Genomic DNA, 14,445 nt, shown 5'->3' with positions numbered 1-14,445 from the left:
GAGAGATTGCACCCCAACGAAGTAAATTCACCAAGGTTAGTACTCCTTTCCTAACACATGACTCTATCCTGTTCTCGTCTAACATAGCAAAGCATACAAAAGCTCGGACGATTCAATAGCAGAACAAGAATCCTTACTCGCCCAACTACCCTCGACTTCACGAAATTTACCAAAGAAGACGCCACGCCTCCAGAAATCGACTGTATCTCCCGCATATTTCGCACAGTTGGGGTACAGCTTGCTACCTCTGCGTGCAAAAAGGCTATGCGAGAAGCTCGACTCGCACCCGGCGATATAACACATACTGTGGCAGTGACCTGCACTGGTCAGAACAATCCAGGCTACGACCACTTTGTATGTCAAGAGCTTGGACTTCGATCAAGCGTACAAAGATCACTACTCCATGGTGTCGGCTGTGCGGGTGGTTTATCGGCGCTTCGTACAGCTGCCGACATTGCTGCCGCAGCATTACTGAAAGGTCGTCCTGCACGCATCTTGGTAATGGCTTGTGAGTTATGCAGTCTCTTCCTTCGAGCAGAACTGCAAGCCGCCTTACAAGATGGAGAGCTACACGTAGGCCCAGCGCTATTCTCAGATGGCGCAGCGGCGCTAGTGGTATGCAACAGTCTTGCGTTGGATGAGAAGCAAGTACCAGTGTTCGAATTGGTCGAATGGGGTAGCATGGTAGTGCCCGACACATCGGGACATATGTCCTACGACATAGAGAAGCATGGTGTGTCTCATTTCTGTTCTTTTTCTCGTACCTGTTATTTTGGATTATTACTGATGCTGTAGCAGGCATGATAGCGAACATCAGCAAATTCGTTCCAGAAGCGACCATCAAGGCCATTATACCTTTGTTCAGACAACTCCGCGCTACCTTTGGTATCACTCACAAGGCCGCATCATTGGCTCCCAGTCAGGCCTCGAGCTTCGACTGGGCGATACACCCAGGCGGCGCATTGATTCTAGAAGGGGCCAAGCAAGCCCTGCGTCTTGCGGACGACCATATTCGAGCCTCACTCGACGTCTACCGACATCACGGTAACTCGTCGAGTCCAACCGTCCTTATTGTTCTAGACAAACTCCGCACGATGGGAAAAGGCAGAGACGATGTGGTCGCGACTAGCTTCGGACCCGGGCTTATAATCGAGATGTGCATGATGAGGCGGTGTCGTCGTATCGTAGTATCGCCTCCGTCCAAGATCGACCAGTATACCTCTTGGTATGACTTATGGCTTTCTCTACGCGCGTGGCTCCCAAAAAGAGTGTCAAGAAGGCAGCCAAACGTGATGAAGTTGTGGTAAAGAAGACGAGTGGGCATGTTCCGATTCAATGGTAGAGAGTAGCAACGCGACTTACTTTTCTGTGGCTTTTGGTACATACAAGATATAGCGGGAGGATTCCAGCATATCGAGCGCGAGTTACATAGGACGGCATGGAACTGTCGTCTGAGGCTTCCCAAAGAGACTCGTCGTGACTGTTTTTATACACACACAAATATGTATATATTTATGTCAACGTTACCTATTTACCTGCGTCCTTTAAGGAGGTGATCAGTTTCGAGAAATGTCATGATTAGCACAAGGCTGTGTCACAACGGTTACTGTTCGAGTGCACAGGTAATGAGCCACCCGCGGGCTGAAAATGAAAGTGGGTCCGATCATGACGTCAACGCGTCTAATCTCGAAACGACGCGATTTAACATAACACGCGTCCATCATGAACATTGAGACACAACTCCGCAATGCGAACATGGCACGAACACGCTCAAACAAGTTACACGCCGGGCAGAATGAATCATCACTGGCCGTTCCTAGTAACGACGGCATCACAGAAGCCGGCGAGAGGCTGGCAACGCCACCTTCCGCATCCTTCCAGAACAAATTAAAGAAGTACCAATACACAGAGACACGGACAGCGCAAGACGCCACACTGCCATTCTCACCGCCGACAAAATCTAGAAAGCGCAGTAGAACGACCGCGACGGCAGCTGTCAAAGACGTTCCCGAACTATCCGCAAGACCAAAGAAGAAGCGAACGCCTAGCAGATATGCCGACCCATCCAAATACGCACATCTATCCCCACTGGTCGACATACTTCAGCCCAATCTGATATGTGTCTTTGTTGGCACGAATCCAGGCGTTCAGACCGCGGCTGCTGGACACGCATATGCGCATCCCTCCAACCTATTCTGGAAGCTCCTCCACTCATCAGGACTTACCGACCGTCGACTGAAGCCTGAGGAAGACCGGAGCCTCCCTGATCTGTATTGTATGGGTAACACCAATATCGTCGAGAGACCATCCAAAGACGCTGCTGAGCTTTCGAAAGAGGAAACTGCAGCAGGCACTGCGAAACTCGATTCCAAGTTTCTAAAATACAAACCAGAGGCGGTATGTATAGTAGGGAAGGGTATCTGGGAAGCGATATGGCGGTATCGCTATAGTAAAAACCTTGGCAAGAAGGACTTCAAGTACGGATGGCAGGATGAAGAGCACAACATGGGTAAAAGCAAGGATGACAAAGAAGAGCGAGATAGTGACGGCAATGTATGGAAGGGGTCCAGGGTATACGTTACCACGAGTACAAGTGGACTAGCGGCGAGTTTGAAGCCGGCCGAGAAAGAAGCTATCTGGAAGCCCTTTGGGGAGTGGGTACAGAAGCGAAGGGCTGAACGGAACTTTGTACCTCGGCCTCTAGAGGTACAGGGAGCTAGTGACGAGACGTCAGAAACCTAAGCGCTGTCAGATACGGAGATTGTCACCACGTGTCGCTGGAAGAATGAACACCTGGACGTTTCTACGTCACGGACGAGCGAAATATCATGGACAAGCCCTTTGCCCTCGATATTCATATCAGAGCAATCAGTCAACAAACTTCTCCGGCATCTCATCTCCAGACCTTGAGAATCACGACTTGTTTCACTGCACAAAGTCATAATCCGCCTGATGAGCCAACGCACGACTTTGGCACTAACAACCCGAGGGTTCCATTGCTTGCATCGAGACTGCGCCTAAACTGCGCCGCATGAAGACAACAGATTGTTTCGGTCGCTATTTTCAAGGTCCTTTCTGCGCCAAGCCGGCCCTCTTCCAGAGTCACGACCTCCGGATTTCGGACCGCAGACTCTCCACTTGGTAATTAACGGCGTATTGACTTTGCACCGAACGCACCCGCGCCGTTTAAGGTCCGCTGCATGTACGCCGCTGCGGGTTTCGGATCTCTTGGCGGTGAAATATCCGCATGCCATACCTTCCAAGTAGCATTCTGACAGCAGCTGCTTGGGCGGCATGACCTTGTCAGAATATTGATGCCGTCATTGGTGCCATCATTCCAAATCGACTACATTCCCGTAGTTTGATCGAGCCACCATGATGGCCTGTCTAGTACTACATGCTGAAAAAGTGGCGCCACGACTAAACTACATTGAGAACTAGTGCGCGGAAAACACGGCACGTTTGCATTGCAACAGCACCTCACATCACAGCGTGCGTTTCCTAAAAGGGATTCTGTGGCCCACCCCCTTTCAAAAGTAGTGGGAAAGGGTCTCCAGAGAGACTATGTACAGGGCCTCTACTCGATATCCATCACAGTTGTGAGCAGACTTGTCAGCAACACCACACAACACATCAGCGCACCTAAACAGCACCATCTACTCCCACACACGGACATTAGCATGCAATCAAGTCATGCACGTCGGATACCAAGACATTGCATACGCGTATGACATGGATCTTGCGCCTACCGTTACAGTAGTGGCTTGCTCGACCCCACCTGTGCCATAACAGGCCCCAGCGAATGCCACAGTTCTGCGCCATAGCTGCCACACTTGTGGCGCCGGGCAAAGCTCATCCGCCGGTATCTAGGTGTATGGACTCTATTTGGGCATCGACTCGGTCGATTGAGATGAGCACGTTGGTTCGTGCGTAGCCTTTTCACCCTTCACGTTGCAGATCCGCTGTTGCCGTTTGCCGAAAGCAATAGCCAGCGCGTTGAGGCCTGTAATCTTAAAAACACGAGTTCATCCTCCAACATTTTGACATTACTGTGCCACGTTTATCTGCCACGCTTCCTCTGCCACGGAGCACCCTTCAAGTTGTGCCACACCACAAGCCTCACCAAGACCCGCGGGTACGCTTAGACACTTCACCAGCCACGAATCCTCACCTCTATTCCAACATCAAGTCTACAATTCCACAGCAGCAAGTATGAGCTACCCGCCGCCTCAACAACCTGGCTACTATGGCCCGCCACCACAGCAGGGCTATGGACAGTACCCTCCTCCTCAGCAGCAGGTAAGTCTTTTCAAACATGCATGCTCTTGCATGGCTCAAGTTTGCGCAAGTCGAAGGTGTGGCTGACGCCGTGTTTGGCACAGATGTACTATCAACAAGCTCCGCCGCCGCCTCAAGAGGAACCAAAGAAAGACAGGGGATGCTTGACTGCTTGTCTCGCGACGTTGTGCTGCTGCTGGCTCTGTGGTGAGACATGCGAGTGCTGCCTCGATTGTCTAGACTGCTGCGACTGCTGCTAGTCCGCTTCTTCAAGCATATGACAACGATAACGGTGGTTCATGGGGGGAGGAATCTGGAACAAGAAGACAATTTGCACGCTCACTACATTTCCTTGGTGTAATGGCGCGGATATCCAGGGTGTGTCGGGATGGGCATACCGAGAGGCGAGGGACTTGATTTAATGGCTTTGCGTCGTCACTGCAGTGGCACTGGAGTTAGGTTGTATTGCCCTTAGTGTTTGTTGACGCAAACCCGAAACTTACTTCCATTTCATCATGCTCCTTTTTCCATTTTCGAGTGAGAGAATCACAAGTTGGTTGAAGCTATGCTGACAGTAACCCATGTTTCACGACTAGTGCTCGGAAATACCTGTCCTTACGCTCGTGAACACATGTTTCGACACCGGCTAACAAAAGCCGTCGCGGTTAGTCGTCGTAGTTCTCCTCCAGTTCCTCTTGATAGGCCTCCTGCGCTTCGATGAGTTCTTCGCGCTTCTCCTCCATAGACTCCCGGTCGCTACTTGAGATTGAGTCACCGTCCTCGTCATGAGTTGGAACTGGAGGGGGCTCTTCAAAGGCTGGGTGGTTTTCATAAGGATCCGATGGGGGAGGAGCACCATAAGCAGGATCCGCCCCGTAACCAGGTTCTGCGCCGTAACCACCTGCAGCCGCAGCAGGAGCCGCAGGTGGAGGGGCGTATGACTGCTGCTTGCTCTCGTCGTCGCTGTCGTCAGCTGGAAAACATTAGTGGCAGGATTCTGTACGAGGGCTCAAGGGGGAACAGACCAAGTTGATGACCAATAAAGGCACCAGCTGCAATACCGCCAACACCAGCGGCAGCGAGCATGGCAGTAGAGTGGCCGCTCTTCTTCTTCTCAGCCTCGTTTGTGGCTGCTCCAGATGGCGTGTAGTCGTGTCCCTGATGGCCGTGGGTGTTTCCAAAAAGGCCACGTTCATCGTGACCACCCGGTGGCATGTAAGGTGCGCCTGCGGGAGGAGGGGCATATGCTAGATGTGGATGTACAAAGTCAGTCCATGTATCTGATGCAGTTCGTTCAGGGACACTTACGGCCAGGTGGCAGATGCGAAGGAGGATCCCACTGTGTGCGGCCAGTGGCTTGTTCAATGTAGAACCAGCGCTGACTGTTCTGGTCCCATTGCTGCGTCCAGCCTGGTGGCATTGGTGGAGGCGCTCCGTAAGGTGCAGGTGGACCTACGGGCGTGGGCGCGCCGCCATATGATTGTTGTTGCCCATAGCCTTGAGGCGGGTAACCTTGTCCTTGAGGTGGGTATCCCTGAGGAGGACCCTGAGGCGGATAACCATGGCCCTGGGGTGGGTAGCTTTGATCTTGGGGCGGGCCGCTTTGTCCACTTTGTCCGTAGTAGCCATCGGAAAGTGCGCGATCACCGGAACCAGCACCGCCTGGAGCGCCATGAGAATCTACTTGAATTAGCCTTGTGCTTTACATTGATACAACCACTTCACATGCCGGCTGGCTTCTTGTCGTCATCATCCATAAGCTCCTTCATCTTCTTCTTGAGAAAATCCATAGTTCTAACTTGTCACCTAGCAAACGGAGAACTAGTCTATAGGAATTCAAAGGCACGTCGTAAGGGGTCGTATAGGGTACTGTGAAATGAGAATCTTCAGAGCTTTTGCTATGCGCGGGGTGCAAGTGGCTTTAAGGCAAAGGGATGCTGTGCACAGTCCGTTGCAAGCGGGGCATCTCAGGGTCCCCCAGAGCGCACTGCCCCAGTTGTCTTGAGCAAATTGCTCACGCTGTACATGCTTGGCATGATGAAGAGGGGAAGGAGCATGGCTTCAAGTGGAGGGGCATGTCAGTGCTGACCACTTCACTGGCAGGCAGGTGGTAAAAGTGGGGTGATAAAACGGCGCGATTCGTCTGTCGGCTCGCCGGAAATCCATGGCTTGCAAAGTGCTCCATTAGTGAAATTTGGCGTGGATATGTGAAGCTTTCTTGGCTGCGCGCTCAGTGTTGGGTTATGGGTGTATGCTGTTAGCATTCCGCGATGGCAAGTTACACAAAATCCGGAGCCGATTTTAATTTGCTAGTCTTGGGTGGGTTCAATGTTCTAATGGGCTCCCGCAGTGTACGAAGTGTCTACTTCGTTTCGGGATCCTCGTATCATGATCGAAAAGCGGGTGAGTGGTAGCGTGTGGTTGGTGACTGAGGCTTAGCGGTTGCATGCGCCATTTATTGTGGCACTTCTGCCACCGTGGCTAAATTATGAGGCGCACCACGATAGCCGCGAACGCCAAATTTGGCATGCCGCGTGATGTCAGTAGGGAACACGGGGGGTTGCACATGTTGCAGCAATGCAACGGTGCGTCGCTGCGCACACATGCAGAAGCACCATTGCAGGCGCGGTCGACAAGGACGGTGAAGGTCTTCATACGCCAATAGTATTATATCCCTTCTGTGACGAGTTGGGGCAATTGCGAGACAAGTACTTCTCTCTCAGCAATTTGAAGATGGAGTCCAAGCAGGCGGCAAATGAACACAGGTCAATTTTCCAATGCTGGAATTTTGGCCCAATTGATCCTCTCTCACCCCAGTACAGGGTGCGTGCGTCCACGGGAATCGTGACTCGCGATCTTGAACACGTCGTCGGGCCGGGCACGGAGGCGGAACGGTACGCGCACGTGGGCATTATGCAATTATTCAGGTAACAAACTGGCCCTGGACCCAAATTCGCGGAGGGTTGGCCATGTACTGCGCTTGCACGATTGTGTGGTCTTTTGCGTTTGGCAGCCAGACGAATGGATGGGGAGGAAGAGTGCGAGATGCTTGGCGTTGCTTTTGTGCATGGCGCATGGGAGGGAGCCGGCGGACTAAATTTGAACCGGACGAGAAGGCGAGATAGGGAGCATGTTTGAGACGTTTTGCCTAGGCAAGCGTGAATAGTAAGCAACTAAACGCAAAGCATGAGGAAGGTCGGAATTGGGAAAGTGATTGCGGGTTCGGCTGGGTTGGGACGAATAGGAGCGGCGGTTGATTCTGGTAGGCGTGTGTTGCATGGGCTGAGGCCGGCGTTCTAGAACCACATGTATGACGTCGGCTCCCTCCAAGGGTGACTCGAGCACCACCAACGATGCCCCGTGGAAATTGCGCCAATCGTGAATTGCGATAGAATGGGCATTCGGAGAATGCCATGTGTGGTGTCATAGCCCTGGCTCCAAGGCGACGCAGCCCTGAAGCAGCCTGGAAAGCACATACTGCGCGCTGTGCCAGCTCCAACCCACACCCAACAGCCATCGCGATCGACGTGTTGCAGGGGAAGCCAAGCACGCGCACAAGCGAGATCTGCGGCCTCTTGACCCTTCGGTGCGCTGCTCCACCAGATGCGAGAGCTCAAAACAAAAGTGCACAGCGTCTTGGTCATGATGCCCTGAGGACACGACATTCACCCAACTGCCACTGCCATCGTCATTGTTACCGCGCTACCTCATCACGGCCCTGACCCGACCCGAGCCAGCAAACCCGCCCACAACCTGTGCCGCGGCGTCAAGACACTTAGCGCGCAACGCTGGCCATCCCGCTGGTGTCGTCAACTCGGTCCATACGCGGTGAGACTCGATGCTAGATCTGGAGACGACGCTCCACCACACCGACCTTTGTTCATAGCGTGACGTTCGTGGGCGCGATCAACGGCTTTGGCCCTATCTGTTGACTCTCACCCGGGGCTTTTCTATGTGGGAGCCGCGTTCAATCTTCACAGGTCCTGACACAACACCGACGCCTCACGACTCGACGCCCGCACACTGCACACTGAACATCGCCCGCCATCACGAGCCTCTCGCTACCACACCCGGCACCCCAGAGTCGCCCATAGTTGTCGATACACCCGCCAGGCTCCCCGTGCTCCAGCCCCCATGGACGCCCAAGTCGCCACTTGACCATCGCGACTGGAATCAACCGCCGGGTTCTGCGCCCCTGCAGAGCAGTCGACAACACAGTGGGAGGCAGCACGCTGTGCGGACACCACCGGCTGTAGTTGGCACCAAGCGGCCCCCTCCCTTCAGTGACTTCGCCTCCGCCTCTGCGTCGTCTGCGCACTCGACAGAGCCCGCCAGCGAGCCCTTGCACAAGCGCCGAAAAGCCCACCCGCGTTCGCGATACTCGCTCGACCACTTCAACTTTTCCAAGAGCGCGCAATTCCACCTCGACAGCCAGCCGCCCTCTCCTCTCTTCTTCTCGTCGCGAAACACCCGGCCACAACTGCCTGCACGCTTCTCGAGTAGCGAGGCAGCAGCCAGGATGCTCAGCAAGACGCGCGAGGACAGCGGTATCAAGACTGTCACGCTCGCAAGGGGAACATTCAGCGGTCTCAGCCCCCCAGGGCCCCCAGGCGGTGCCAGTGGGCGCACTTCGGAGCGTTCAAGCGTGGCGCCTACAGCATCGCCAGATCCGCGCGACAAGAGTGATCCGTTGCGCATACTGGGCTCTGTCGGCATAGTCGAACTGCTCGAGCAAGATGAGCGGCCAACTTTCATCGTTGATACGGGCGATCTCGCAAACTACATGCCCGAATCTTCCCGGCTGCAGATACTCTTCTCCAACAATGCCCTTCGATCCAACCCATCCACCTGGGAGCTGGTAGCTGGAAGACCGGCTGGCTCTCCACCTGATGATGACGATAAGGCGCATGCGACACAACAGTTTCGAGGCTGGCTGCTGAGCACTGGGTCCCAGGGCGATTCTTCAGAAGTGAATCCGTCTCCCGTAGAACATGGTGGCATTGTGTGGACCTGCTACACCCTTCGGAAACGGCTGCGCGTTGTCTCTGGCTCCGTCTCCGCTCCTGCCATCGTTTTGCCTGCTCCGGATGGTCACAACGAGTTTGCTATACCTTCGACCTCGTCCGCAGGTCTCGGCTCGGGGACCCATGGCGATACCACTTCATCTTCCGCTGATCAGGGGGAAGCACAAGATTATTTTGGTAGCACTACTCCTAGCGTTCCTCAGGGGGCCCGGGGCGAACCGACTCCTCCCATCTCCGCACCCCAATCGGAACCGATCCAAAAGAGATTCGTCAATCAGGGCAATGGCATGATTCCAAAGCCATCTCAAATTGACATATCCTCAGTGGAAGATTCCTCTTCCTTTGCGAATGAGTGCGTATTGCGAGCTCACACTGCAGGCGACGTTGACCCGTTCCACAGGGAAAATAACGCTCACCGGGATGATCATCACGACATGGGATTCTTCGACTGGACCAGACTGGCAATCTCGCCCTCCCTTCCTAGACACATTCAGTTTGCGCGCTCAATCGACTGGGCAAGCACACCTTTGGGTCCGATCGAGTACTGGTCTAATGACCTCCGCGCCATGTGTAATCTTATCATGTAAGTTGATGAGTTGTGCACGCAATTTCTAAATTTGGATACTGATGATAGCCAGGGCGAGCCCCCATCCAGCTGCTATGTATTGGGGCGAAGAACTCGTTGCCGTTTACAACGAGGCCTATATTGGTATGATCGCCTACTCCAACACGTCTACATGTGCTAACATCTCGACTAGGACTCGCAGGGCAAAAGCACCCCGCTCTTATGGGACAGAGTTACAAAGTAGCCTGGGCGGAGATATGGGACGATGTCAAGGGCGTATTTGCCAATGCTCGTCTTACTGGGCAAGCGACAATGAAGGACGACGATTGCCTGTTCATGAAACGCAATGGGTTCCTTGAAGAAACATACTTTTCGTGGTCCATCATCCCCATGGTCGGCCAAGACGGTACGGTAATGGGTCTCTACAATCCCGCCTTCGAAAAGACACGCCGCAAAATCGCAGAAAGACGCATGCTTACCCTCCGCGAAGTCGGCGAACGGACTGCTACCGCTCGGGAAGTGAAGGGTTTCTGGGACCAGGTGTTGAAAGCACTGACCGAGAACGAGTTCGATACCCCGGTAGTAATGCTCTACAGCGTAAACGATGAGAATGATAGTGACTCGTCTTCTATACAATCCAGCAGCTTGCTAGGTTCGAAACAGTGTTTCCTCGAAGGCTCTTTAGGCGTACCAGCCGGTCACCAAGCTGCCCCTGAGCAGATTGACCTGAAGGAAGGGCAAGAAGGCTTTGGTCCTGTCTTCCGAGAGGTAATGAAGACTGACAAGCCCGTGGTTGTTAGCATCGGATCAGGCGATCTACCTCACGCCATGATGGAGGGGCTGGACTGGCGAGGCTTTGGTGACCCCTGCAGAGACGTCGTCATATGTCCAATCCACCCCACGACTGGCGAAAACATACTCGGCTTCTTGGTCATGGGCATCAATCCGCGAAGACCCTACGACGACGACTACAACCTTTTTGTCCAGCTATTGAGCCGCCAATTAGCCACTTCCCTGGCTTCCGTCGTTCTTTTTGAGGAGGAAATTCGAAGAGGACAGAGAGCAGCACGCCTCGCAGCAGAGGACCGTTACAACCTTTCGACTCAACTTGCTGCACGTACACAAGAAGCCAGGGAAAGCGAGACGAGATTTACGCGAATGGCGGAGCTGTCTCCCGCAGGTCTCTTCATCGCTGATCACGTCGGAAAGATAACCTACTGCAATGACACGTGGTACGAAATCTCGCGAGTACCAAGAGAGCCAGAGATGTCGGATAGGTGGATTGACTATGTCAAGGACGAGGATCAGGGCCTCATCCTTGCACATTGGAAGGAATTAGTCAACGACACCAGACCTATCAACATCGAGTTTCGCTTCAAAGCGCCCTGGGAGGACCGGAACCGCAACAAGAGTGAAACCTGGGTCCTGTTCCAAGCCTATCCAGAGAAGGACGAAGATGGGCAACTCAAGAGTGTTTTTGGAAGCATCACGAACATTTCACCTCAGAAGTGGGCTGAAGGCTTCCAAAAACGGAAGATGGAGGAAGCTGTGGAACTCAAGCGACAACAGGAGAACTTCATCGACATAACGTCGCACGAGATGAGGAGTAAGATGATTCCCTGCATCAACTGCTCATGAGTACATGCTAACCTTTTACAAGATCCTCTGTCTGCTATTTTGCAGTGTGCCGATGAGATCAGCACCATTCTAGGCGACTTCAGAGCTTCAGGTTCCAATGTCATTGACGAGGGTATTGTAGCCGATTCGATTGATGCGGCACAAACAATCGCCTTGTGCGCACAGCATCAAAAGCGTATCGTCGATGATGTTTTGACGTTATCAAAGCTCGACAGCGCAATGCTCATGGTTACACCAGTGGACGCTCAACCCTTACAAGTGGTACAACGCGCGTTGAAGATGTTCGAAGGAGAGGTGCAAACAGCTGGCATTCAGATGGAGTTCGTCCTGACCGACTCATTCACTAAGCTCGGTGTCGATTGGGTGAAGATTGACCCCTCACGAGTTCTCCAGGTACTCATCAATCTTACCACCAACGCGATCAAGTTCACTACCACCGAAGAGACCAGAACCATCAAGGTTGTTCTATCAGCATCGCGCGTACGTCCATCGGCAAGCGAACACCCTACCGTTAGTTATTTTCCTATGCGAGCCAAGAGAACGGACCAAACTTACGGATCCGACTGGGGTGACGGTGAAGAGATCTTCTTGGAGTTTGCAGTCCGCGATACTGGCCGAGGTCTTACGCCGGAAGAGAAGAAGCTCCTTTTCCAACGCTTTTCTCAGGCAAGTCCACGAACGCACGTCCAATATGGCGGATCCGGCCTCGGTCTATTCATCTCTCGTGAGTTGACAGAATTACAAGGTGGAGAGATTGGCGTTTCGTCCGAAGCAGGCAAAGGAAGTACGTTCGCGTTCTACGTCAAGTGTCGGAGAAGCAGCGAGCCACAAGAAGTCTTGGAAGTGCTTCCGACTCCATCAATGTCCAGGAAGGTGTCGAATGCGAAAGATAAAGGCAGAAAGGAACTACCCCCTCCTTCCAAGACCGCGACCAAAATCAAGGATTTTGCGACTGTGCCTAGCAAGGACGGCAATGTTCTAAAGGCCAAGCCAGACAGGAGCGAACTCAAAGTGTTGATCGTGGAGGACAATCTTGGTATGTCAATGACATCTCTCCTGTCAGTGTACTTTTACTAATATGCCGCAGTGAACCAAAAAGTCCTTCAACGCCAGCTCCAAAACCATGGCATCCAAGCGACCGTCGCAAACCACGGCGGTGAAGCGCTCGAAGCCCTCAAATCATCTACCTACTGGGCCTCGCCCCATCAATCTCCCCTGGAGGACATATCAGTCGTACTAATGGACAAAGAAATGCCCGTCATGGACGGCCTACAATGTACCTCACAAATCCGTGCCCTTGAACAACAGGGCATGTTCAAGAGGCATGTTCCTATCATCGCAGTCACGGCAAATGCGCGCAGCGAGCAGATTGCGACGTTGCTTGCCGCAGGCATGGATGATGTTGTCAGCAAGCCGTTCAGGATCGGTGAGCTGATACCCAAGATAGAAGAGCTAGCAAGCAAGTTCGGAAGCAAAGGATTGCCGGACCAAGCTTCACTCAAAATGTCCGCTGGGCCGAGTGAGCAGCCCTATGGTGTATGAAAAAGACACACATTACGACGCAGGGTACTTGGATGACAAGCGTAATATTGGTTATACGTCTATGATGATGTTTTGGGTGACGTTCACGCATACAAAAGAGCTGGGCTCGATGGTGTTACGGAGTCTACACACGGCGCATTATGTCTAATGTGTATATCGGCATTTAATGTGGGCCGTTGTTTTAATATGGGATCTTGCGCCTTGGTAACAATTATGCATATGGAATATACCCCCAGGGTGGTTGAGGCGTTGGTTGAGAAAAGGCATATAGACGCATGCACTAGATAGCGAGCGCAATCAAAAACTGAGAACAGGTGCGGGCCTTGGCTACTGTGATTGTGAGAAGGCAGAGTGAAAACTCGCAACCTAGTCGCGGAAAGCGCGTCGCTCTTTCTTCGTACATTTGTTTGCGTGTACGGTTCTTGTAGACAGCTATAACCGACTATCATCGAGCTTCCTTCTTCTCCCTACTTTCGTCATTGGCAACAGCTTGACGTACTCTACTACAGTCTTTCTTGGGCCAAATTCCCGAGTATTTCTCACAGACAGCTTGGAATACATAGCGAGTCGCGTGTTAAGAGTACCAACAGTCATGTCTCTTTTTGATCAACCTCTTCTAAGCTTGCGACTAGAACAGTCTGTCGGTTCACTCTATCCTCTACCTACGCTCTCAAACTCATCGTGATATATGAATATCCTCACATATTCTGTACATCATCTTCTGCCCGGTATCCATGGCGTAGACATCACCGATGTCCGTTTTTGAATGGGCGACGTAAGAGTTTCTTCCCCCTTCTCTACTGCCTCTCCTTCCTTCGGAAGCGCTTCATCTTCTTCATCCCGGTGTTCTTCCTGGTTCTCTTCCGATGTCGCCAACTCCTTTTGGAGCCGATCTATAGTCGCCCAAGTACTCTTGAAATGACTAGTATTGTATTTTTCAATATCCTTCTGGACTTGCCCAGCATGATGGGGTATAAAACCGCGAGTTTCTGTTGTAAGTGGGGCGTCTGCGGCTCATCTCGGCGACCGTATGCTCGTGATGCGGCGTTGTCGTAACCGGTGTGTTGTCATGTGGAAGGACCGTAGCTTGTGTGTTGATAATGACTGACTTGGTTGAGCGGGATGTGGAAGACGAGTTGCACTTCAGTGCCGAACGACGCTCGCTCGAAGCATTCTCTTCAACAGAGTCGGTTATTTTCGGTGTCGCGTCGCCATTGGGTACACATTGTGGTTTTTCAATCGTCTTGGCAAGCTTTGTTGCTACCTTTGTGTCGTCCTTAGCAAGAACCATGAAGCGATTCTGCGAGTTAAATCCCAGGTTCTTTAGTCTGTCAATGACACCCTTCGTCTCTTTGGTGACTGCTTGCTCGGATCCGTCTTGGAGTAAAGTCTTGAGGG

At 52.7% G+C, this 14,445-nt stretch overlaps 3 protein-coding genes across 3 annotated transcripts; 2 read left to right on the top strand and 1 right to left on the bottom strand.

Annotated features, from left to right (window-relative positions):
- Positions 1–1,722: 1,722 nt before the first annotated feature.
- Positions 1,723–2,742, top strand: ACET3X_006858 (uncharacterized protein; the record flags this gene model as incomplete). Its single annotated transcript, XM_069453034.1, has 1 exon — positions 1,723–2,742. The coding sequence occupies one exon, from the start codon at positions 1,723–1,725 to the stop codon at positions 2,740–2,742; it is 1,020 nt and encodes a 339-aa protein (XP_069305626.1).
- A 2,201-nt stretch (positions 2,743–4,943) lies between these two features.
- ACET3X_006857 (uncharacterized protein) lies at positions 4,944–6,068 on the bottom strand (the record flags this gene model as incomplete). Its single annotated transcript, XM_069453033.1, has 4 exons — positions 4,944–5,251; positions 5,304–5,525; positions 5,587–5,958; positions 6,008–6,068. 4 exons carry the CDS (start codon positions 6,066–6,068, stop codon positions 4,944–4,946), a joined length of 963 nt encoding a protein of 320 aa, XP_069305625.1.
- Positions 6,069–8,230: 2,162 nt separating this feature from the next.
- On the top strand, positions 8,231–13,047 carry ACET3X_006856 (uncharacterized protein; the record flags this gene model as incomplete). Its single annotated transcript, XM_069453031.1, has 7 exons — positions 8,231–9,654; positions 9,703–9,885; positions 9,941–10,011; positions 10,061–11,473; positions 11,528–11,733; positions 11,785–12,541; positions 12,593–13,047. 7 exons carry the CDS (start codon positions 8,231–8,233, stop codon positions 13,045–13,047), a joined length of 4,509 nt encoding a protein of 1,502 aa, XP_069305624.1.
- Between the last annotated feature and the right edge of the window lie 1,398 nt (positions 13,048–14,445).

Source organism: Alternaria dauci, chromosome 6 (genome assembly GCF_042100115.1).
Source record: "Alternaria dauci strain A2016 chromosome 6, whole genome shotgun sequence".
NCBI lineage: Eukaryota > Fungi > Ascomycota > Dothideomycetes > Pleosporales > Pleosporaceae > Alternaria > Alternaria dauci.
Note: the sequence above shows the minus strand (reverse complement) of the source record. Positions and strands in the feature narration are given on the sequence as shown.